The sequence below is a fragment of the Nicotiana attenuata genome, chromosome 2 (assembly GCF_001879085.1).
Source record: "Nicotiana attenuata strain UT chromosome 2, NIATTr2, whole genome shotgun sequence".
Classification (NCBI taxonomy): domain Eukaryota; kingdom Viridiplantae; phylum Streptophyta; class Magnoliopsida; order Solanales; family Solanaceae; genus Nicotiana; species Nicotiana attenuata.
The window spans coordinates 25,658,783-25,685,294 of record NC_031990.1 but is presented as its reverse complement, the minus strand read 5'-3'; the positions used below and the strand labels follow the sequence as shown (position 1 = coordinate 25,685,294).

At 39.0% G+C, this 26,512-nt stretch overlaps 1 protein-coding gene across 1 annotated transcript; it reads right to left on the bottom strand.

Annotated features, from left to right (window-relative positions):
* Nucleotides 13,606-21,007, bottom strand: LOC109205801 (cysteine-rich PDZ-binding protein). The gene is made up of 4 exons (XM_019368556.1): nt 20,889-21,007; nt 20,637-20,754; nt 14,159-14,250; nt 13,606-14,072 (listed from the first exon to the last, which is right to left on the bottom strand). The coding sequence occupies exons 1-4, from the start codon at nt 20,902-20,904 to the stop codon at nt 14,008-14,010; spliced, it is 291 nt and encodes a 96-aa protein (XP_019224101.1). The 5' UTR covers nt 20,905-21,007; the 3' UTR covers nt 13,606-14,007.

Below are 26,512 nucleotides of genomic sequence, written 5' to 3'. Positions count from 1 at the left end.
AAGAAATAACCCGACTAGATGTACTAACTGAGGAACCCTTCCGCTCCAACCTCGGCAACTCTGGCATCGCTAAAGTAACAGTCTTGGCATGACAATCTAGGATGGCGTGATATGGGGATAACCAGTCCATGTCGAGGATGACCTCAAAGTCGGTCATATCAAGTAACAGGAGATCCGCTCTAGTCTCGAAACCACAGAATGTGACCACACAGGACCGATAGATCCTATCCACAACCACAGAATCACCCACAAGAGTGGACACATAAATAAGAGTGCCCAAAGACCCACGAGGAATATTCAGGAAATGAGCAAACAGAGATAATACATATGATTAGGTAGACCCTGGATCAAATAGTACTGAAGCATCCCTACCGCAGACGGAAATAATACATGTGATAACGGCATGTGAGGCTAATACATCTGGTCTGGTCGGAAAAGCATAGAATATGGCTGGAGTGCCGGCTGGCTGGCCTCCACCTGACTGAACAGTAGTTGGCTGACCTCCCCCTGCCTGGCCTCCACCTCTAGGACGGCCCCTACCAGTTTGCCCTCCGCCTCTGGGCGCCCGGGCAGCCGGTGTTGTAATCATGGGCTACTAACCCTGCTGCACTGCCTTGCCCCGAAGTATGGGACAGTATCTCCTCATATGACCGAGATCTTCGCACTCAAAACATCCCCTCAGTGCGGTGACCTGCTGCCCTGATGTCTAACCCTGATGGCCTATAGACCCACTAAAAGAAGCCTAAATAGCCGGTGGGCGGTATGAGCTCTCCGGTATAGCACTAAAATAGGAGTTGGAAGAACCCTAGGGACCTGTGTACCCACTGGAAAAACCCTGTACGGCTGGTGGGCGGTAAGAACTCTCTGGTATGGCGCTGAAATAGGGGCGTGCTGGAGCACCTCGAGGAGGTGGTGGTGCTGAATATGGGGGCCTGCTAGGATGACCCCTCCCAAACTAACCTCTACTCCTAGCCAGGGCACCTATAAACTCTCCGGAGAAATGGGCCTCTTGTCCTGCTGCATCTGCTCTCTACCCCTTTGACGATAGCCCTCAATCCTCCGAGCAATGTCCACTACCAGCTAATAAGAAGTCCCCATCTCAACCTCTCGGGCCATGTTGGCCTTGATACCTGAGTGCAACCCCGCAACAAATCTCTGTACTCTCTCTGCGTCCGTAGGAAGTATCATGAGTGCATGCCGAGACAACTCAGAAAACCTCGCCTCATAGTCGGTCACTGACATCTGACCCTACTCAAGCTGCTCAAACTGATACCGCAACTCTTCCCTCTCAGAGGGCGGAATATACCTATCTAAGAAGAGCTATGTGAACTGGCTCCAAGTAATGGGAGTGGAACCCAATGTTCTACCAAGAACATAAGACTGCCACCATCTACGGGCCTTGCCCTCCAGCGTGAAAGTAGTGAAGTCAACCCCATGCGACTCTAATATCCTCATGTTGTGTAGTCTGTCCCTGCACCTATCAATGAAATCCTGGGCATCCTCATGACGCTCACCTCTGAAGATATAAGGGTGTATCCTAGTCCATCTGTTCAATAACTTCTACGGATCGCCGTCTGCAGCTGGTCTGGGCTCAGGTGCCACTGCTGCAACTCGCTGGTCCCCATCCGCGGGTAGGGTGCCCGGAGTCTGATACATTGCGGCTGCATGCCCAGGAGCCTAAGCACTAGGGGTCTGTGCTCCCCCAGCCCCTAAGATGTGGTTAGGTCTGTTGGAAATAAACTAGTTTGGGTCACAGAATCCATGAACCGCAGCATACGACCCATGACCTCATGAAAGCCCGGCGCTGTCATGAAATCCGCTAGGCAGGCTCTGCTGCGGGCACCTCGCCCTGCTCCTCAACAATAGGATTCCCTGCTAGATCCACTGGTGGTGCAACTGGGGCAGCTTTGGGACACCCTCGTCCCCTACCTCGGGTCGGTGCCCTCCTCCGGCCTTTGCCTCGGCCTCTAGCAATGGGGGGAGCAGCTCCTCTCGGGACTAAAACGTCAGCCATACGCGTCCTCACCATCTGTGAGAGAATAGAAGAAGGAAATTTAGTATACCATCAACTGCACGATAGAATATGAATAAAGAGTAGTTTCCTAACACCCTATATCCTCTCGAAGATAAGTATAGACGTCTTCGTACCGATCCGCAAGACTCAATTAGGTTTGCTCATGACTTGTTAGACCTACGTGAACCTAGTGCTCTGATACCATGTTGTCACGATCCAAATTCTATTATAGGTCGTGATGGCTCCCAACACCTTTGTTAGGCAAACCAACACTAATCAACTAGTGAGTTCTCATTTATTTTATTAAACAATCCCAACATTTTCTTAGCTTAAATTTAAAATAGTCGATAAATACCAAATTTATAAAGCAAGTGAAACGGGAATGACTAATGGAAATCATAATTATAGGAATACAACCAAAATATAATAGTCTAATAATGTGTGTGCCAGGATCTAGTGTCACAAGTATGAGGGCAACTAGTAGAATGTACAAAATATAACTATCCTACAGCCTAAAATAGAAGAGACCGTAATAACAAAAGGAGAGACTCCGGCATGCTGCTGAACGGCTCAGAAGGGGGCAGCTCACCGTGAAATCTCGATCAAATATCAGGAATGCGCGTCGGACGGGTAGCTTGATGCACCTGCCTCAGATCCTGTACGATTAAGTACACAAGTTTAGTATGAGTACATAAACTATATGTACCCAGTAAGTGTATGTCTAACCTCGAAGAAGTAGTGACGAGGGGTCGACTTGACACTCACTAGGACCAATAATAATATAATTTAAGTGTTACACTAAGCATGAACAACATGAATAATAATGACAGTTTAAGAATTGGGAGAAATAAGACATTATTTCATAAACAACAAGTCAATTTCAGTCATATCATGTAACAACTTACGTTTCAAAATTTAAACACTATAAATCACGGGAAGTTCCAAATAAATAACATGCGCAGGTTATGCCGAGGTCATACGGCCCGGTATAATATAAAATTAAACCGTGCATTGCTAGAGGGTCGAATAGTGCGAACCATAGATGCATCTATTTAGTACCGAGGCGCTCAGCCCCATCCACAAATAACCGTCTATATTTGTTTTACCAATTTCCAGCATGCCTGAAGTGATAATAGTGACAAGTAAGGACGCAAGCATTGCAAGTATAGCATGATACGAATCCTAAACTACCCGGACAATTAGCATAATAGTATCTACACACGGACTTTCATCACTACGTACGTACGTATCCCCCCCCCCCCCCCCCACAGATGGGTACATACATTTATATAATTCACCTATGGGGTTAATTCCCCCTTACAAGGTTAGAAAAGAGACATACCTTGCCCCAAGGCTTACTTCCAAATTCAAGAATGCGCTCAAACCCTCTAAGTCGCTCGTTGGTGATATGGGGATAACCATTCCATGCCCAGGATGACCTCAAAGTGGGTCATATCAAGTAATAGGAGATCCGCTCTAGTCTCGAAACCACAGAATGTGACCACACAGGATCGATAGATCCGATCCATAACCACAGAATCGCCCACAGGAGTTGACACATAAACAGGAGTACCTAAAGACTCACGAGGAATATCTTGGAAATGAGCAAATAGAGATGATACATATGAATAGGTAGACCCAGGATCAAATAGTACTGAAGCATCCCTACCGCAGACGGAAATAATACATGCGATAACGGCATCTGAGGCTAATACATCTGGTTTGGCCGGAAAAGCATAGAATCTGGCTGGAGCGCCGGCTGGCTGGCCTTCACCTGACTGAACAGTAGCTGGCTGACCTCCCCCTGCTTGGCCTCCACCTCTAGGACGGCCCCTACCAGTCTGCCCTCCGCCTCTAGGTGGCCGGGCAGCCGGTGCTGTAATCATGGGCTACTGACCCTGCTGCATTGCCTTTCCCCGAAGTCTGGGACAGTATCTCCTCATATGACCGAGATCTCCGCACTGAAAATAGCCCCTCGGTGCGGATGGCCTATAGACCTACAAGAAGAAGCCTGAATAGCCGGTGGGCGGTATCAACTCTCCGGTATAGCACTAAAATAGGAGTTGGAAGAACCCTAGGGACCTGTGTACCCACTGGAAGAACCCTGGATGGCTGGTGGGCGGTAAGAACTCTGTGGTATGGTGCTGAAATAGGGGCGCGCTGGAGCACCTCGAGGAGGTGGTGGTGCTGAATATGGGGGCCTGCTAGGCTGACCCCTCCCAAACTGACCTTTTCCCCTAGCCGGGGCACCTCTAAACTCTCCGGAGAAACGGGCCCTCTTGTCCTGCTGCATCTGCTCTCTACCCCTTTGATGGTAGCCCTCAATCCTCCGAACAATCTTCACTACCAGCTGATAAGAAGTCCCATCTCAACCTCTCAGGCCATGTTGGCCCTGATACCAGAGTGCAACCCCGCAATAAATCCTGCACTCTCTCTATGTCCGTAGGAAATATAATGAGTGCATGGCGAGACAACTCAAAAAACCTCGCCTCATAGTCGGTCACTGACATCTGACCCTACTCAAGCTGCTCAAACTAATACCGCAAATATTCGCGCTCGGAGGGCGGAATATACCTATCTAAGAAGATCTGTGTGAACTGACTCCAAGTAATGGGAGTGGAACCCCCTGGTCTACCAAGAACATAAGACTGCCACCATCTACGGCCACTGCCCCCCAGCGGGAAAGTAGTGAAGTCAACCCCATGCGACTCCAATATCCTCATGTTGTGTAGTCTGTCCCTTCACCTATCAATGAAATCCTAGGCATCCTCATGACGCTCAACTCCGAAGATAGAAGGGTGTAGCCTAGTCCATCTGTCCAATAACTTCTACGGATCACCGTCCACAGCTGGTTTGGGCTCAGGTGCCACTGCTGCAACTCGTTGGTCCCCATCCGCGGGTAGGGTGCCCAGAGTCTGATACACTGCGGTTGCATGCCTAGGAGCCTGAGCACTATTGTTCTGTGTTGCCCCTGTCCCTGAGATGTGGTTGGGTCTGCTCGAAATAAACCAGCCTCGGTCATAGAATCTATGAACCGCAGCATACAACCCATGACCTCATGAAAGACTGGCGCTGTCATGAAATCCGCTGGGGCAGGCTCTGTTGCGGGCACCTCGCCCTGCTCCTCAACAATAGGATTCCCCGCTAGATCCGCTGGTGGTGCAACTGGGGTAGCTTTGGGACGCTCTCGTCCCCTACCTCGGGCCGGTGCCCTCCCCCGGCCTCTGCCTCGGCCTCTAGCAACGGGGGAGCAGCTCCTCTCAGGTTTGGAACGTCAGTCATACGCGTCCTCACCATCTGTGAGAGAATAGAAGAAGGAAATTTAGTATACCATCAACTGCACTATAGAATATGAATAAAGAGTAGTTTCCTAACACCCTATATCCTCTCAAAGATAAGTACAGACGTCTCCGTACCGATCTGCAAGACTTAATTAGGTTTTCCCATGACTTGTGAGACCTACGTGAACCTAGTGCTCTGATACCATGTTGTCATGACCCAAATTCTATTATAGGTCGTGATGGCTCCCAACACCATTGTTAGGCAAACCAACACTAATCAACTAGTGAGTTCTCATTTATTTTATTAAACAATCCCAACATTTTCTTAACTTAAATTTAAAACAACCGATAAATACCAAATTTATAAAGCAACTGAAACGGGAATGACTAAAGGAAATCATAATTATAGGAATACAACCCAAATATAATAGTCTACTAATATGTGTGTCACGATCTAGTATCACAAGTACGAGGGCTACTAGTAAAATGTACAAAATATAACTATCCTACTGCCTGAAATAGAATAGACAGTAATAACAAAAGGAGAGACTCCGGCATGCTGCTGAACGGCTCAGAAGGGGGCAGCTCACCGTGAAATCTCGATCAAATATCAGGATTGCACGTCGGATGGGTAGCTTGATGCACCTGCCTCAGATCCTGTACAATTAAGTACAGAAGCGTAGTATGAGTACATAAACAATATGTACCCACTAAGTATCTAGTCTAACCTCGAAGAAGTAGTGACGAGGGGTCGACTTGACACTCACTAGGGCCAATAATAATATAATTTAAGTATTACACTAAGCATGAACAACATGAATAATAATGACAGTTTAAGAATTGGGAGAAATAAGATATTATTTCATAAACAACAAGTCAATTTTAGTCATATCACGTAACAACTTACGTTTCAAAGCATTTAAGCAGTATAAATCACGGGAAGTTCCAAATAAATAACATGCGCAGGTTATGCCGAGGTCGTACGGCCTGGTCCAATATAAAATTAAATTGTGCACTGCCAGAGGGTCGAATTGCGCGAACCATAGATGCATCTAAGTACTACCGAGGCGCTCGGCCCGATCCACAAATAACAATTTATTTTCAAGATAACACACATTGCCCCTTTTTAGTCAAGTAATTCATATGAATTCTTAAGTAGTGAGTTAACCGTCTATATTTGTTTTACCAATTTCCAGCATGCCTTAAGTGATTATAGTGTCAAGTAAGGACGCAAGCATTGCAAGTATAGCATGATGCGGGTCCTAAACTACCCGGACAATTAGCATAATAGTAGCTACACACGGACTTTCCTCACCACGTACGTACGTAGCCCCCCACAGATGGGTACATACATTTATATAATTCACCTATGGGGATAATTCCCTCTTACAAGGTTAGAAAATAGACTTACCTTGCCCCAAGGCTTACTTCCAAATTCAAGAATGCGCTCAAACCCTCAAATCGGAGCCGAACGATCCAAAACTATTCAAATGGGGTAAGAAATATATGCTCAAGAGTTCATATTCTAACTACTAAAGTAATTTTCCAACCCTAGATGCAAGGTTCCTAAAATTCATCCCCGGGCCCATGTGCCCGGATCCCGGAAATTTTCGAAGAAAGTTGTTACCCATAACCTTAGGATCAAGAATATATGATTTCTACTACATTCCATAACAAATTTCGTGGTTAAATCTCATTTTTATCAAAACCCTAGGTTTTACTCTAAACCCATAATTTTCACTAATTTACATGTTGTAATCTATCCATAAACTATGTATTAAACTCACATTAAGTAGAAATTACTTACCTCACAAAGCTAGGTTGAAATCTCCCCTTTTGAAGCTCCCAAATCGCCCAAGAATGGAGTGAAATGTGTCAAAAATGACAAACTCCCGTATTAAATGAAGGCCAATGCCTTCAGCGATTTCCGCACCTGCGGTGCTTAGACCGCATCTGTGGTCTCGCTTCTGCGGACTATTGTCCGCTTCTGCGGAAATGGGCCGGGCGAGGGGGTGCATCTGCGGACTCATGACCGATCCTGCGGTTCCACTTCTGCGAGAGAGGAGCCACATCTGCGGAACTTGGGCTCCCCTCCTTGGGCCGCATCTGTGATGCTTCCACCGCACCTGCGAGCTCGCACCTGTGGCTGGCCAACCGTTATAACGGCAATTGGAGCTTCAGCTCCTTCTCAAATTTTCAACTTAGTTCGAGCCTCGTCCGTTGATGCTCGGGGCCCCCGGGGCCCCGCACAGACATACCGACAAGTTTGAATAAAATGGACTCGCTCGAACCCTCGGAATGCCCAAAACAACATTAAAACTAAGAATCACGCCCTAAAACTAATTGAATCAAACTTATGAACTTTAAGTTCTTCAATCTACTTCCATTGTGCCGAAACGTACTTATACTACTCGGAATGATACCAATTTTTGCGTGCAAGTCTTAAATGACATTATGGAACTATTTCCGATCTCAAAATTCCATTCGGACCTCAATATCACAGAAACCCGCTCCAAACCAAATTTAAAAAACTTTGAAATCCTTAAAGAATCAACTTTCACTATTAGGCACCAAAACGCTCCCGGGTCATCCAAAACCCGATCCGAACATCCGCCCAAGTCTGAAATCATCATACAAACCTGTTGGAACCTTCAAATCCCGATTCCAAGGTCGTTTACTAAAAATGTTGACCGAAGTCAAACTTGGCCTTTTAAGCCAACCTTAAGGAACCAAGTGTTCTGATTTCAACCCAAACTCTTCCAAATCCCGAACCAACCATCCCCGCAAGTCATAAATCAGTAAAAGCAAGTAAGAGATGTCTTATTTAGTGGAATGGGGTTGTATAAGGCAAAATGACCAGTCGGGTCGTTCACCCTAGGAGAAGTGCAGAGAAGATTGAGAAGTACTGGAATTCTCTCCTCTACTAGTCAATAAACAGTGTCATTGATATGTCCTGAATTAGTCACTTTGTTTACATGAGTCATTGCTAATAACAAAGGCTAATCTAAGTAATATTTTGGCCAAATACATATACAGGCACAGGAACTTGGCACCGATTTTCACATGGACACATAAAGTTTGGCTCTTTCTTATCAGGCACGCGAACATCCTCCCATGTGTGCCAATAAAACACAGACCTCATATCAGGTCTTAAAATTTAGGAGCATGTTTGTAAACGCGACTGATGTGTAATATTTAGCTAATAAAAATCCTCCACGTGTCTAAGTAGTCCACATAAGCTCTGTTTGTCTTAAAACAGATTTACTCATTTCATTTTTACCCTAAATCAAACCCGTTTATCAACCCATCTCCCCTCTATACATTTTACCACTACACATCTCCCCGTCGTCTCCCACCGTAAAACCCCAAAATTTGTAGGTCAATTAGTGTTCGATTTCAATTTTCTTCCATCCTTACAAGTGTAGTTCATTGTTTATCCGACTGTGAAGTGAGGTATTTGTTGAGAGGCCGGTTGCATGTATACAATCTAGAAGCCCATGTTAATGAGCTACTACTTTTCAGAAATAATCAAGGTTTTTAAGTACAGGTAAGCTTGTATATTGTTTATATTTATGATTATTATAGTTATAGTGGTGATTTTGAAATTTTCCCTAAAAAGCTAGGGTTTTTTTTGTTCGATTGAGAGAATCTGACCTGGGGTGTTTGTCTTTTTCTTTTGTTTTGCAGTGTAAAATATTTGTCATGTCTAGAGAATTTATTCAAGCCCGATTTCACCATGGTGGTAATTTTACCAATGAAGTCAAGCCCAAATACATAGGTGAAAGAGACGTGGACATCTACGGCATTGAAAAAGATTATTTTTCCTTGGTCGAATTGCAGTTTTATTCTGAAGAACTTGGGTACAATACTATTGTTGATTTCTATATTTTGAACCAAGAGACAAAAAGACTTTGTTTTGTTGGAAAATGACTCTCTCCTCTTAAACCTTTACAGTATTTGGACTTATTTATTGAGCATGTTATTAGTGACCCTGTTGTAGTGGAAGGGGTGGTCCCAAGTGGTCCTACTAGCGGGGCAGATGTTGAAGATAACCTTTCAATTATTAGGTCTGGGGCGGCACATGTTGGGTCAAACAGTATAAATACAAAAAGACCTGCTGAAGATAACCTAAGTGTGGTTGAAGGGGCACAAACAATAGAGGGCTTGACACTAAAAGATGTTGTAGTTTTTGAAGACTTAGATGGGATTGAAGACACAACAGATCTTGATGTTCTATCAGATCTGGATAGTAGTGAGTCTGAATTGGATGTCATACCTGATGTAGATGATATTGAGGTTGATGAAGAGCTAAGAGAACTAAGAAATTAAAGAAAGAGTAAAAACAACAAAAAAAGAGTAGAAAAAAACCTACTACAACACATGAAGTACCAATAGGAGAAGCTGATCTAGATAAAGGGTTTGAAGACATTGGAATAAATAAGAGAGACAAATATGCAGGGAACTTAGGTAGGGATGAAGACTATCTTGGTAGTTCAGACCTTGGAAGTGACGATTCTGAGGATGAGTTAGATGTTGAATCTAAAAGGGGTGTTGATTTACCAGCTAGAAGAAGAAGCAAAAAGGTTAGATATGATCCTAAATGTGAAGTTACTGTTTTTGAACTTGGGATGGTTTTTGAAAATGCTATAGAGTTTAGGAAGGTAATGACCAATTATGCTATTGAGTACAAGGTGCAGCTGAAATTAAAACCAAATGTGAGATCCACAGAGTACTTGTGAAGTGCAGAACTAGCAGATGCAAATGGACAGTGTATTCTAGCAAAGACAGAGATTCTGGTGACTTCACTGTGAAGAAGTACCATCCACAACACAAAATGCAACAAGTACACCAAGAATAGGTTGTGCACGTCTCAATACATTACTCACAAATTTAGGGGAAAATCATATCCACACCTAGTATAAACCTGTGGGAGTTACAAGATCATATCAGAGATAAAATTGGTCTGTATGTTGGAAGAATTGTTTGTTATAGGGCTAAGTGTAGGGTAATACAAGAGTTCATGGGGGGACTGGAAGATGGAATTTGCAAGGTTGTGTGATTATGCTGTTATTATCAAGGAGACTAATCCTGGGAGTACTTGCTGGATCAGAACAGATACAAATACTGTACTGGGAAAGAATTTATTTGTATATTTTTACATCTGTTTTGATGATTTGAAGAAGGGTTGGTTAGAAAGATGTAGGAAGATTATTGGATTTGATGGCTGCTTTTTAAAAGGAGCATGCAAAGGTGAATTATTGGTGGCAATTGGAAAGAATGGAAAACAGTAGATGTTTCCCATAGCATGGGCTCTGGTGGACCAAGAGACCAAGCATTCTTGGACATGGTTCATTAACTTGCTGAAATCATATTTGGATCTGGGAGAAGGAATTGGCTTAACACTGATGTCAGACATGCAAAAGGTGATGTATTTCTATTTTTAAATTGATGTTATATTTCATTTACTCATACTTCATTCATTTTTAGGTCTGTTTTTACTTGTTATTGCAGGAAATTGTCCCAACAATTGTAGAGTTACTACCTTTGCAGAACACAGAATGTGTGCAAGACATATATGGTCCAGCTGGGCTCAAAACTGGAGAGGTGAAGAAAGAAGAAACCAATTCTGAAGATGTGCCAAATCAACATATGAGGTAAAGTTCAGGGAAGAGTTACATGCTTTGAGTTTACTTGGTGGCCCTAAATAGGGTGAAGACTTATTGAAGTACAATAAAGAATATTGGTGCAAGACTTACTTTAGTGTGTTTTCTAAATGTGATGTTGTTGAGAACAATATGTGTGAAACTTTTAACTCTTGGATAGTTGGACCTAGACATGAGTCAATTGTAACAATGTTGGAGTTAATTAGACATAAGATACTGAGTAGGAATAATGACATGAGGAACTTTGTTGAGATTTGGATAAGTGACATTTCACCAATGGCAAGGATGATTTTAGAGGAGAACAAGGAATTGTCTAGGAGATGTAAAGTAAGTTTTAATGATGGTTTTGAGATTGAAGAAGGTGATAAGAGGTTTATTGTTAATCTGATGGCAAAAACTTGCACTTATAGATCATGGATGTTGAGGGGAATACCATGTCAACATGTTGTTTGTTCATACTATCACTTGGAACAAGAGCAAGAACAATGTAAAATTTTGGTATAGAAAAGAAACATTTCTAAAGGCTTACAAGTATTTTCTTCAACCCATGCCCAATATGAAGATGTGGCCAGAATCAATAATCCGGTTATTGAGCCTCCAGAGCCAAAACCAATGTTGGGTAGACCAAAAAGATGTAGGAGGAAGGCAAAGTATGAGCCCAAAAGGCAAAGTATGGCAAACTGTCCAAGAAAGGGGTGAAGATGACATGTTCAAAATGTCATCAAGTAGGGCACAACAAGAGAGCCTGCAAAACAGAGGTAATCTGTTGTTCACATAAGTTTAATAGTATTTTACAATTTAATACTCAATCATTTATTTGGTGTTAACATTGCAGCCTGCTATGGGGCAGCCAAGACAGCAAAGACAACCTGCTCAATCTTCAATTTGTGATGATACAACTGATGTCACCAGAAGTAATCCAATATAATCAACTGGTGTAGGCAGTGGAAGGGGAAGAGGGAGAGGTATTGGCTTAAGAAAGGGAGCATCATAAAGAGCTGCTTCTAGAGGATCTGAAACCAGTCAAGAAGGCACATCCTCTAACATTGGACAAAAGAGGCCAAGACCTGCAGGATTTGGGATATATACAAACACTGTGAGTGAAGCAACAATTATTTGAAGCAAATGTTATTTTACATTTCATATTAACTGTGACTAATATCTATATTTTTCAGCCTGGTAATCCATATGAAAGAGTGCTATCACATGGGAGGCCTCTGAAGAATACAGCTGAAACCAATATAGATATTGGATTTAAGCCGCCTGATCTAAAATGGAAAGGCAGACAAGCAGTAACAACTAACCAACTCCAGCGGATGAGTGCATCAAGGAATACAAAGACTTCCAGTCAAAAAGGCACATCCTCATCTTTTCTATCAAGCCAAAGGAGTGGAACCAAGTGACTTCATTGTTTAATATGATTTAGGTGCTTATTTAGTTAATTATTTGGACATGTAGTAATGACTTCTTGAAAAATAACTTTATTTTGGCATGGCCTTTTGGTATTGTATTGGTGGCTACATGATTAGCTTGTGCTTTAGCTCTTGTATTTTGGTCTTATATTGGCATCATGAACAACCCATTTTGTAGCTCTTTATGAGCTTGGTTTTTTTTATATATATATATATATATATATATATATATATATATATATATATATATATATGTTTCCAACCTTCATACGCTTGTATTTTGTCTTGTGTTGGCATCGTTTATCAATACAATCTATACAATTCTTGCGGCAGTCAAAAATAATTAAGCAATGTAAAGTACACCAATGAATACATAGTCCAAAATTTGGGTACAATTTATGTCCCAATTACAACCAGTCATACCGAATACAATGTGTTGTTATCGTAGCTAATACGATCAACCAGTAATACCATTCCAAACCAACAACATAAGTATCATAACTAACACCAGGTAACATTTTTTCCACCTTTTAGCATTAAGTTCAGTTGCATCATTCTTTTTGACCTTCTTCAACAACCCCGATATCACCCTTGTAGCTTGATCTGGAAATTGAGGTTCAAACCACATAAAAAATTTACATCCACCTTTCTCCTGCAAAAAATAGACCAAAAACAGATACAATTTGTAAAATCAGCAACTAATGAAGAACAATTCAACGGCGACGATAAATTCATGTGCTTACTTCGTCAATTTTGCAGCGATAAAATCGACGACCTGGTTTCTCTCTAACCATGATGTTTTCAATCGAGCATTGAGTGAATTCATTGTCTTTTGCGAAATCAGACCAGACGAATCCACTGCCAATTACATCGAGTCACTAAAGAAAAAAGAAAGAAAGAAATGTTAGAGACGACCTAGGGTTTTTTTGGGGGAGGGAAAACTACGGTAGATTTTCGGGTTAGGGGAAGGGATTATAAAGAATCCGCTTTTTACCGTTGGAATCCTCCATGTCAGCAAAAAAATCAACCTTCACGCGCTTATTTTTGTTTAAAATCACGCTATATTACAAGTTAGCAGTCTGTGTTTAATTGGCACATATGGAAAGATGTTCACGTGCCTGATAGGAAAGAGCCAAACTGCACATCCATGTGAAAATCGGTGCCAAGTTCCGGTGCCTGTCTATGTATTTGGCCTAATATTTTAGTTCCGTTGCTATTTATCAACTGCAAACAAGATTCAAACCATCCGGGTTGCTCAGAAGCCACAACTTTTCACAAAATTTGTTACAGAACTAAGAGCACTGCCCTTAAACCTTTCAGGATACGTACCGATGACAATCCAACCTTTTGTCAATACAATAGACAGTGGGGAAAAGGTAGGAGAGACCAAAGCACAAAAGAATCAATTATGAAGACTGTCTGATTTTTTTATATATATTTTTTTTGATTGGTAGTGAAGACTGACTGAAATTAATGCTTCCAAAGATCAATTTCTCGCTCCTCAATCACTGCAGCTCTTTAAGTATTATACAGAATTAACTGCTTCTCGTCACATTTGATAGCATTCACAAAGAAAGAACAGTTCTCTAGAATAAGAGTGCTGAGGTAACAGCGAAGTTAGATCGTTCATGTCCACATCATACATTGCTCTGTTTGTATAACTTGGTGTCAAGAACTTGCTTTCCGCACATTGCACATACTCCTGCACAAGAAGAACACTTCAGAGAGAACACAAGGAAACGTTACAATGATATAAATCATGTGCAATTCCAAACTACTCTTCATTACCTTTACTATAAGCACAGGTATGACAGTACTTGCCATCTTGATGCACTTGTTGCTTGCAAATCATGCACTTTGTATTTCCATAAGGTGTCCACCTGCAATACAACCAGTTCTCTCGTAAGACAATGTCAAGAGCATAGCAAATGCCCAAGACTAATCATAATCAAAGTGCAGTAGATATCCCAACAAAGTCATACAAAGCATTTCATTCAGCGCAACAAATTACCATAGGATGATGACAACTAAAGAATGATATTTGTTGCATTAACACAAAACAAGCACTTTAGAGCACTAAGTGCGGAAATGGCTTAACATAAACCATTGCAATTTGAATAGAAGAAAATGACCCTACAAAGATCTCTTGTATTTTATTTTAGATCTCTTACGTGTAAAAATAAAGATCTCCTAGGAGATTTGACGTAAAACTAAAAAGATTGTAACTGACAAAAAACCAATTGACCCCCTCTAGTTCAGCTATCTGATTATTACTTTTAGTATTGCAACACAATGATTTCTGGTTTGTCATTTGAGATTTCTGAACTATTCATTTTATGGTCTAAAAGAAGGCCTACTTCGCAGAGTTTGAGGGTCGCAGAGTTTGAGGGGTTACCCTCAGTATCTGCAAATGAATGTGTTGATCTAGAATCACCTTTTGAGGAATCAGAAGTCTTGGCAGCCTTAAAGTCTTGTGCTCCTGATAAAGCACCAGGCCCCGATGGGTTCACTGTGGCCTTCTTTCAAAAGGCATGGGACTTTATTAAAACAAATATCATGGAGGCTCTCAATCACTTCTATCATAGCTGTCATATGGTCAAATCCTGCAATGCTGCATTTATTGCTCTTATCCCCAAAAAGAAAGGAGCAATAGAACTAAGGGACTATAGACCTATCAGTTTAATAGGGAGTGTTTACAATATAGCTGCAAAAATTTTGGCTGAAAGATTAAAGAAGGTCATTGCCAAGTTGATCTCTGGGCAACAAAGTGTTTTTTGGCAAATCACAGATGCCTCCCTGATTGCCAATGAGGTCTTGGATTGGAGAATCAAAAGTGGTGGAACAGGTTTGCTGTGCAAATTAGACATTAAAAAAGCTTTTGATCAACTGAGTTGGGCATATCTCATCAACATCTTAAAGAAGATGGATTTGGAGATAGGTAGATAAGGTGGATAAAATTCTGCATATCAACTGTGAAATATTCCGTGTTGGTTAACAGAAGTCCTGTAGGTTTCTTCTCTCCTCAAAAAGGCCTCAGGCCAGGAGATCCACTCTCTCCTTTTCTCTTTATATTGGCAATGGAGGGTCTCTCGCAGATGCTAGGAAGGGCAAAGGAGCTTCAATGGATATAAGGTTTTCAGGTTGGGAGAAATCCTGCAAATTCAGTCAATGTATCACACCTGTTATATGCAGATGACACATTGATCTTCTGTGGTGCAGAAAGGTCACAAGTAATCAATCTCAACCTCATCTTACTCATTTTTGAAGCATTGTCTGGGCTACACATCAATATGCTTAAAAGCATTATTTATCCCGTGAATGAGGTTCAAAATTTGGAGGAATTACCTGAAATACTTAGCTGCAAAACTGGCTCCTTCCCCACAACTTATCTAGGACTCCCCCTGGGAGCCAAATTCAAATCCACTGGAATTTGGAATGGAGTCATTGAAAAAGTTGAAAAGAGACTAGCAACCTGGCAAATGCAATATCTCTCGATGGGGGGCAGACTCACACTGATCAGTAGTGTCCTTGACAACATACCAACTTATTACATGTCTTTGTTTCCTATGTCAAGCTCAGTTTTGAAACAACTAGACCGGCTAAGAAGAAGGTTTTATGGGAAGGAAACAGTGAGACTCACAAATTTTCACTTGTTAGATGGCCAAAAGTAACTCAACCAAAGTCTTATGGGGGATTGGGTATAAGGAATCTTAGGCTTCACAACAAATGTATGCTAATGAAATGGCTATGGAGGTATGGACAAACTGAAGCAGGTTACTGGAAGGAGATCATTGACGCCAAATATGGAATTCAGAATCACTGGATCCCCAAGAAAAGTCCAGCACCTCATGTGTGGGTTTATGGAAACACATCAACAGCTTTCAAAATGATTTCTTTCAGAATACATCATTCAGAGTTGGTAGTGGTGTTCATGTGAAATTCTGGAAAGACATATGGCTTGGTAATACAACACTAAAGGATTCATACCCAGGTCTATTCTTAATAGCCTGCAATCAGGACTCAAATATTGCTCAAAACAGAGAGAACACCATTTGGAATCCAGTGTTTAGAAGAAATCTTCAAGATTGGAAAATCAATGACTTACTTGCTCTCTTAGCCACACTGGGAGATTTCATCATGGAAGATCAACAACCAGACAGAATCATCTGGGGGAATTCAAAAGAAGGAAAGTACACAGTCAAAGAGGGCTACAACCTTATCTGCTCACATAATGGAATACTAGAGGATTGGCCCTGGATACATGTCCGGAGGACCAGAATGCCACTCAAAGTAGCATGCCTCACATGGACTGCCCTCAATGAAGCTGTTTCAACAGAGGCAGTGTTTTGGAGAGCGAGAAGCGGAAAAAAGCGAGAAGCGGAAAGCGAAGCGCATGCTTTTTTTCATGTGAAGCGCAATTTAATACATAAATAAAAAATATTAAATAGGCATAGATAAATAACCGAGAACTCAATAAACATAACATATTAAGCAAATATTTCAATTCTTAAAATAACATTGGACTGTTGTGCTACTGCCAATTGCAACTCCATACGCCCAAGCTGGATCTTTATTTTGGCTTGATGCTATTGGATAACGAGATAAAATTTACTGCAAAAAAAAAAAAAAAAAGAACTGGTAGAACATGGCAGAACCAGTGAACAAAAGTTTTCGAAAAAAAACAGAGCAGTAGCATAACTAGAAACAGGGCAGAACAGAGAAAAGAAGAACTGAAAAAAATAGAAAAGAAGAAGAGAAAGAGAAGACGAGAAACGAGGAGAGGAGTCGAGACGAAGCAGGTAAACTAGAGAAAAGCAGAAGAGGAAGAGGAAGAGAAGAGAAACTTACCTTGAGAGAATAAGAAAATAACTGAAGAAGAGATGTCGCAGGATGTTTTGGCTTGTAGTAGTAGCGAGAAATGTTTTGGAAGAAAGGTGCATAAGTGTATTTGTAAATTTTTTTAGAAAAAAACCCGTAGGCAGCAGCTGGACCTCGCTTAAGCGAGCTTTTCTCGCTTTTTTTCCTCGCCTCGCTTTTTTGCCTGAAGCGCTCGCTTTTTTTCAGATGCCTCGCTTTAGGTCAGAAAAGCGCAGACCTTGCGCCTCGCCTCAGCGCTTTAAGCGAGAAGCGCTCGCTTTTAATAACCCTGAACACAGGACAATCTTAGTAGAAGGAGCATTACTTTAGTCAACAAATGTTATATGTGCCAACAGAGATCAGAAAATGTTAACCATCTGTTTCTTCATTGCCCAGTCACTGCTGATATTTGGAACTTCTTCCTATCCATTTTTGGTATAACTTGGATCATGCCTCACACCATCAAGGAAGCCTATATTAGCTGGATTTTTTGGAGAGTTGACAAAGCCATCAAAAGAATATGGAGAATGATCCCTGCAGTCATATTTTGGATTGTTTGGAAGGAAAGAAACGGCAGATGTTTTGATGGAATATCAACTCCAACACATTCCCTAAAAGCTAGATGTTTAGTTAGTTTGTTCAGTTGGAACTTTCTTTCCCTTGTTAATTGCGTTGACACTTTTTTGGATTTTGTTAGCTCCCTGGTTCTAGCATAGGTACTTGTACTGGAGCTTACAATGTTTTTTGTCTTTTGTACGGGAGCTAACATAATTTCTGTTCTTGTAATTTGGCATCCTCCTGATGCCCTTTCAATGATATTATCTTACTTCATCAAAAAAAGAAGCCTACTTGATCCAATACTCTATGCTAGGTGGTAAATTGCATTCTTTCTCTTACTCCACAAGCGGGGCTCCATCAGGATTTCCATGTCTCATACAAAGAAACTCCCGGAGAATCACCTTGTCCTATATATGTTTTTATAAACAAAAATTATTACTAAATAAATGTGCAGCTGTTCAATTTCGAGCACATGACCCTTGGATTGTAGATGAACATTGTCGAATACTTAAGTCAGGAAAATAGCGAAGTTCTAAATAATACAGAAGAACATCTGAATGAGCTACAGTCTTATCCACAGAATCTTACTATGGAATAATGGGGAAAAAATCACGAGAAACGAAATTTGAAGCAGTGACCAACAAAACCTACAGAAAGAACACTAATAAGTTTACCCAAGGTGATTTTCCCATTATCAACCTAAGCCATTGGTCTACACAGAAAAAATGAAATATAATAACTAATCATTTCTCATGGTCTTTATACATTCTTTTATTATAATTAACGAATAATAGAGCCTTCCGGAAACCACACAGCGCTTTAGCATCTCAAGATTTTAGAAGAAAAGCAAAGGTAGTTAATCATCACATGGCACAAACAATCTCCGGAAAAAAACCAAATTTACTGAATAGGTACAAGCAAATAGACAAAAAGGCATCTTTTTTGCTACTTAAAAGTAAGGTGAATCACAACTATTCATAGTTAAAACTATTTCGAAAACTCATAGTCAAATGTTAAACATTTGAATTTGTCTTTCTTCTTTTTGTGGTTTGAGTTGCATTTTGATGTCATGATCCAGAAATTCTTTTTTACTTTATTTTCAATATGCCACTACTCCCCCACTCATCTCTCACAAAATTAAAGCAGGTCTCAGCTAAGGGACTATCTTCACCAATCTTGTGTAGGGAAGGGGTCTTGAAATCGAACTTGCTAATGGACTACAACCACAACTCAACCCTGACATGCAAGAATTTTGGAAGTGATGCGAGTACTGACCACAAACTTTTCAAACTCAACAGTTATAAAGAAAAAAGGATTTACAAGATAAACTTTTCAACAGAATGATCGTTTCTGTGTCAATAGCCCAATTCAATTAGTCTCCCTCTCCCTTTTTCCCTATTTTCACATGGTAGCCAAGCTTCTATGATCTTTGGTAGAGACCCAATAACTTACCATAGGCACTGACCATTCATTTATTTACTAGTCTTGTCTTTTTGCAGTGACCATTCTGCCAGCACCACATCTCTTTACATCTCTATCCTATACGGTATTAAAAATGATTTCCTTAGATCCTCTAGACTTTTACTACAGTAATTTAAGCAGACCTTTTTATGTTTCGCTCAAATCATCAGTTCCAACATTGAAGGTGCCAATAACATGAGTAAACAGCAGGAAGACTTCTTGTTGTTTATATCGGATACCTCTTAAATAAGACAACTGGATCCTCATACTATATGAAACTGTAGTATAGTTCAGTCTAAATGACCTAAAACACAAGATTGCAACCTTAGAGTTAGCATAAGTGAATCCAACTCAGAAAATTCAAAGATTAAAAAGCTCAAGTATCCGTTGTGTATGTTAGTGTGTGCAACTGCAACTAAAAATTAGAAAAAGAAATGAAACAAAAACTTGAACTTCTCTTTTTTTTCTTTTCTTTTTTATTTGCACCGGGTGTCCGAGTCTCTAAGAGACCCGACTAATCCCGGGGGTGCACAGGCCCTCGGCAAGGAGTTTCCCGCAAGTGCACCACGGTTAATTCAGGTTTTACCCAGTCCGATGGCCCTCAGAAATTGTTTGCACCCAGTGGGTTTCGAACTTGAGACCTTGAAAGGGAGCAAACCCCAAGGCTCAAGTCTATCGCCACCGGGCCAACCCGGATACACACTTTTGGGTTCTGTCCTCTCCCATATCACCTATTCAATACTTTCCTAATATTTTCTATTAAAAGAAGTACCCAAAACATTATCATTTATAATTAAACTAACTAAGAAAGAATTTATATAATCAGATCTAAACGAACCCACAACAGGCTATTGGGGTACATGTCATCGGCCTGGGATCATGTCTTCATAGGACTATTCTGGATGTACAATGCAATTTCGATTGACCACAGCTAATCAGTTTCTCTGACCAGCATTACAAAAAACCTGACTCTCTTAGTTCACTAGAATTCCGACTAGAGAAGATAGGAATTGAGTTATGATTGATGAAAGTTTGATATGTATCAAGTAGCAAAACGAGTCTCAACAAACCGGCGTCACTCTTAAATCAAATATTCCTAGACGAAAGCAAGCATATTATCTCAGTTAGTTTCTTTTCCTCTTACAATTGGTCGAAGGTGAATAAAAAATAATACTTAAGGAGCTCACTATCAGGACGATGAGTATAAGTAATGAGTTTAAGTTCTATGTACGGATGGTGTAAAAAAATATTTAGGCAACCAGGTCACTTATAAGGTAATTACAGGCACTTTATGATAATCATTTATTGGTTATCTGGTAAAAATAGGAGCTAACCTGGTAAATCCATAAAGTGATTAGCCAAAAAAGAAAATTAAAAAAGAAAAAGTAACCTTTTTTTCTTGGAGAGGAGTTTGTTCTCGTTAATCTTACGGCCGCCGCCTTCAGTAGTGTTACTGGCACCTTCTTTCCATTTATCGGGCACAATTACCTTGGACAACTTCTTCTCACCTGCAGAATACAAATTTACCAAACCCTAGGTCTAAGTCAATTGTACCAGAAATTGCTTGGGTAACAGCATGCATTTAACATAAGAGAAGCTAATGAAGGAATTTGGGAAAAAGAGAAGAATTTATACTACTTACACTTTTCGCAAACCATAATTGCACTTCGCGAGTTTGATCGATTGAAAGTATGCACGCAGAAAGAGAATTTCTAATTGCTGCCAAATTCGTATTTGGGGAAGAAAAGGAATAATTGATGAGAGATGAGTATTTATATATGGAGACGGTGCGGTTGAGCTCACAGGGAAATATATGGAGTCGCGCGTAACAGCCGCCCAATTAGATACTTAAGCGATGAAAATACTATTTACTCCTTCAGTTTTGTTCTGTTTTGTTTATTCTTGTAATATTATTGTCACTAGCATATTTTTTCATAAATTTAATAAATTTAAATATATAAATCTGTGCTTTATAATATTTTTATATATTTAAAGTATGTAAAAATTATTTTTAAAAATTAAGGAATGGATATTTGATAACCGGAAGTTTGATGATTTAACTATCATACTCTATAACCTAAATCGTAGTATCCAAACAGACTTATCAAAACAAAAAATAAGGAGATCAAAATTCGTAGGTATTGTTTTCAAGGCCAAATACATTAGTGTGATGCCCATGACAGAAACTGTTGGGTGAAAGAGTAGGCTCACTTGGATCGGATATCCGAAATCCGAATCGATTTCGATTTGTTCAATTTCGGATTATATTTATTAAAATTTCGGATTTTGGATTCGGATTGGTATAATTTTAATAAGATCCAATCCAAAATCCAAAGTTATTAGGGCATGTATAAATACTAAACTTTAATTTCGGATAGTTACTACTTCCTTTACATTATTACCTTTACAGTTGATGGATTTAGCTATATTGGCACCATATTACTCTCGTAATTGCAGAAACATGAATTTTTTTTACTGTATTACCTCTTTTACAAAGAAAATATACATACGAGTTTGCAACTTTGAGGCATAATAATCTGATCCGAAATTTGAAAATTCGACCCGATCCAATCTTTAAAATCCGATCCGATCCGATATTAATTCGGATCGGATTCAGATTGCGTATTCTAGAATCCGAAATCCGATCCAAAATGTGATAAATTCGATCCGATCCGATCCGATCCGATTCATGCACAGTCCTAGTGAAGAGAGAGATGGAAAGTTCTCACCAATGAACTACTAAAGAAAAGTTAACATCTAGGTCGCCTAGAGTCTTAAATCGAAAAAAGAAAATTATACTACTTTCTTCGTTCACTTTTACTTATTACTATACTAATAATACATTTTCCTTTTACTTGTCTGTTATATTAAATTAAGAGAAAGATAATATTTTCTTCCTATTTTACCCTTATCATTAACTACTAATTCCCCAAATCATTTCTCTAGACTTTTGAAAATACTATCATTATTATGGGTAAAATCATAAAGTACATACTTCATTTATTTTTTCTTAAAAGGAGTGCAAAATCATAAGTGGACAACTAAAAGTGAATGAAGGAAGTATAAGGCCTCATTTGTTTTTTTTTAAGATTAAGACGTCTGAATCTGAATACACATCTGAATTTATTAAGATGTGTATTAAGATCTGAATACTAAATAATTAAAACTGTTTGATTTTAACATCTGAATGTACAAAATTTATCTTTATTTGAAAATTAATAAACATAAAATTCAAATGAAATACTAGCTAATCTAATATTCTATCAATAAAATATGTAATTTTTTAAACTATGATAGTTGTTGGTGGTGTGGCTAACGGGTGAATGCCGACTAGAGGCGGGCATGGTTGGTGGTAGTTTTGGTTGATGATGGTGGTTCATGCTAGTAGCTAGTAGTGATTGGTAGTGGTGGCGATTGTGATTGACGATGGTGGTGGTGGGTGGTGATAGTTAATAATGACGGGTGGTGGTAGTAGTTGTGATTGAGGAAGGTGGTGGTAGGTTATAATGATGGGCAGTGCCGGATGTGGTTGTTGAAGGTGATGGGGTGGTTAGCTATGGTAGTTGAGGTGGATAAGCGTTGATTGTGGGTGAGAATGATGGTGGTCGGAGTGGTGGGGATGGTGGGTGGTGATGGTCGATAATGGTGGCGGCTATGATTGAGGATGATTGTAGCGTGGTGGTGGTGGTGGTGGTGGTGGTATGGTGGTAGTTGATAATGGTATGCGGTGACGGCAGTTAATAATGAATATGTGATAGCATCTTAATTAAATTAAGTCTCTGTTATAGATCTTAATCATACAGACCTATTCATACCCATTAAGTGGTTGTGAAGTAAAAAAACAAACACACTTAATGATTAAGATCTGATTAATTAAGATTCAGACTTTAAAAACAAACGCACTTAATGTATGAGATCTGAATAATTAAGATTCAGACCTCCATTAAGTGCAAACAAATAAGGCCTAAGACAAATACTTTGTGATCAATATGGGCAAATTGATTTTGTGTTCTACAATGAATCAAAATGACAAATCGTTGAACAATATTAAGCCGAAGCGAACATAGGTGTTATAACTTTTCGCCACGGGTACCTATAACTTTTGATATGAAATATAGGTATATATGTAAAAACTTATTAAAATCTCAATAAGATGCCTAACTAAAATAAATTCATAATTGTTATTTTTAATTTTTGATCCTATCTCTTTTTTTTTTACATAGAAAATTTGCTTTTAAACATAAAAAGTCTAAAAAGGACACTTTCTTAATTTCAACATTGTAAATGTCCATGATGACCCATTCCCTCAATTTTTTCTCCGCAAAGGAAAAATGACATGGTATGACAATTGTTGGGATTATATGGTATACTTAAAATAGGGTGAATGGAAAATGGAGGAAATGAAATTTTTAAGTGAAATTTTAAGTTTTCCCCCTTGGCAAAGGGACATTGTCCCATATTGGAAGAGGAAGAGGTTTTTTATGGGTATATAAGCAATTGCTCTTCTTCTAGCTCTTAAGAGTTGAGAAGAAGGCAAGCCTCACACCGTCGTCGTCGCTCGGCTCGGCTCGGCTTCGGCTTCGGCTTCGGATTTGGTCAAATGATTGATTGAATAATTTTTTGGACCAAATTTATTTGTTAATAGTAAAATATATAACAGAATATTAATATTAAAATAAATATTAATATTAAATCCAATCCGTTTTTCAGTTGTGTAATTGAAAATTAAACTACCCTCTTCAATTTTTCCTCTTTATTTTTCCTCTTTATTGTTGAGTAAATAGCCATTTATGTTATGTCATTTATGCTGTGACCGTTTTGCATAAACAGCCATTCTGAAGAGTTGCACCTCTTCAGATTTCAGCCCAACTTTGGCTATAAATACAAGACTATTCTGCTCAGAATTTTCATACGAATTTTCTGAGTTCTTCTCCTTTCTTCTGCATATTTTAACTTCAAAGAAAGCAACAGTAAGTGTGATTTGCTACCGAACTTTGTGTTCGCTGAAACACTGGGGTTTGAAGTACCACTACACCGGTGTGTAATTCGTTCTATCCTGGGAGGAAATAATCCATAACTTTGGGTACTAGTAGGGGATTAAATTCCTTAAGGAAACACTGTGAATTCAGTAGGCTCGAATTGGTTTTTCGTTATTTCGTTTACATTTCTGTTTATGTTATTTTATTTTCTCCAGAATTGTTTTACAAATACAGATTACTACCAACAATGTATAAAGAGAATTGGTAAATTTTTAGCCTTGTATTAAGTTTGGCAAAGTTAGTCCAAAATTGACATTATATAGCCAAATCCTAAAATATCTTAATTACTTATTGATTCTCTCTCTTCGTATCTTCTCTCTCCCTGCTTCGTCTCCAATTTCTTCTTTAGTTTTTCCTTTGTTCCTTCTTCTTCTTCAATGCTTTATTTTCTCTTCGATCTGAAACTGGAAGGGCAAGTGCTCTTTGATAATGTTTGGAAGTTGTAATGATTGAAAATATTTTTTATGAAGTTAGAATTTTCTCATCACGATGGCGATTCCGTAAAAACCTAAAGGTGGTCGCTTTCATAAATCAACATAGTTTTTTTCCTATCTTCATCCAATTGTTACTTTGTTTGATTTGATTCATATCTCTTGGTAGAATTCGGTTTTTTTTCTTCTTTCTCTCTTCTTTTTTTATAGTAAAAAAAAAAAAGAAAACATATGTATTTGAGGTGGTGTATATCTATGTATATCACCATACATATTCGTGTGTATATCATATTGTATATCTTGATATACATTATTAGGTTTGGCAATATAAGGTTAAATCGGAATTAAATTGTCCAATTAATTTTAAGAGGACGAAATTCATTCTGAATAAACTTACTTCAATTTTGTAATTGATCAAGGAAGAAAAATATATATTTAATATGATAGGTTTAGAGCAAGTTCTAAAATACAAATTAATAAATATAATTATGGGAGTAAGTAAAATTTTGATATACAAAGAAAGAAAATAAATTATTTATTATAGACAAAGAAGAAAAATAAACTTATGATATCCATTTTGGTATATACATATTCGATGTGTTATACACTATGATATACAAATAATATAATTATTTTTATTGTATACATTGATATAGAGGCAACAATAAATATTAAACATCTCTATCCCTCTCTCACTCACACTCTCTCTCTCTCTCTCTCTCTCTCTCTATATATATATATATATATATATATATATATATATATATATATATATATATATATATATATATATATATATATATAAAAAGTAGAAAAATAAAACTTTAATATACATGTTGATATGTGAATATTCAATGTGTTATACACTACGATTTACAAACAATACTATTACTTTTATCGTAATATATATTGATATAGATACAACAATAAATATTAAATTACTATATATATGTTGGTAGGTTGTCACAACATGCCAAAATCCCCCGGATCATTTAGCATAGATATCTGGAGGCCCATACTTGATACTTACGTCCTATTCTAGGCCCATACATGTCATGTTCCTCTTCCTCTAAATCCATCACAAAGAACTGTCTCCTGTTTGTATGTAGACAACATGAGATGGCGACAAATGAGTAAATTGTATGGTCCTCCCCTCCACATAATTATTATGATATTATTCAGAAGAAACAAGTTAGGAAATAATAGCAACTCACTTTGGCGGGCTCCTCAAATCTACCCTCAGATTGATGTTTGATTTTCCAGAAGATACTTCCTCTTCATTTTTTTTCCCCTCTCCATCTGCCTATGTAATAACAACAAAATTACTTTAAAAACAAACATCCAACAAGGAGGTGGCATGTTTTATTATCTCAACAGAGTGTACAAATATGGGCTCGATGAATTGATATATTATTTCAAGTTAGAATGACCATTTATAGTACTGAAATCACTATCTAGGTAGGTGAGATGTCCATATCATTAAATTTATACAGAAGTTTTGGTTATTTTAATGCCATGTGACATGTCTCTTGAAACTCATCACTTCATCTCACAAGTTACAAATGTGTAATACCGTAATCATCAATAGTCCTTAAGTTAGAATTGAACCAAGAGTTTAAACTTTAAACTTTCAACTTTCAACTCTTGCACAAGGAGAAGCAAAAGTAATTGAATGCATTCGCGACCAAAATTCCAAGTATAATCTAAAAATATATAGCTTACACAAACAAATAGAACTCAATCTCATCTTAAAACTTCAGAATTGAAATCTTAAAATAACATATTCTGCTCCCCCC

Coding starts and splice junctions, on each gene's coding strand:
- LOC109205801 (XM_019368556.1), bottom strand. Junction 14,251..20,636: donor CTCCTCTCCAAGAAAAAAAG/GTTACTTTTTCT, acceptor GTTGTATTGCAG/GTGGACACCTTATGGAAATA. Junction 14,073..14,158: donor TACCTGTGCTTATAGTAAAG/GTAATGAAGAGT, acceptor CTTCTTGTGCAG/GAGTATGTGCAATGTGCGGA.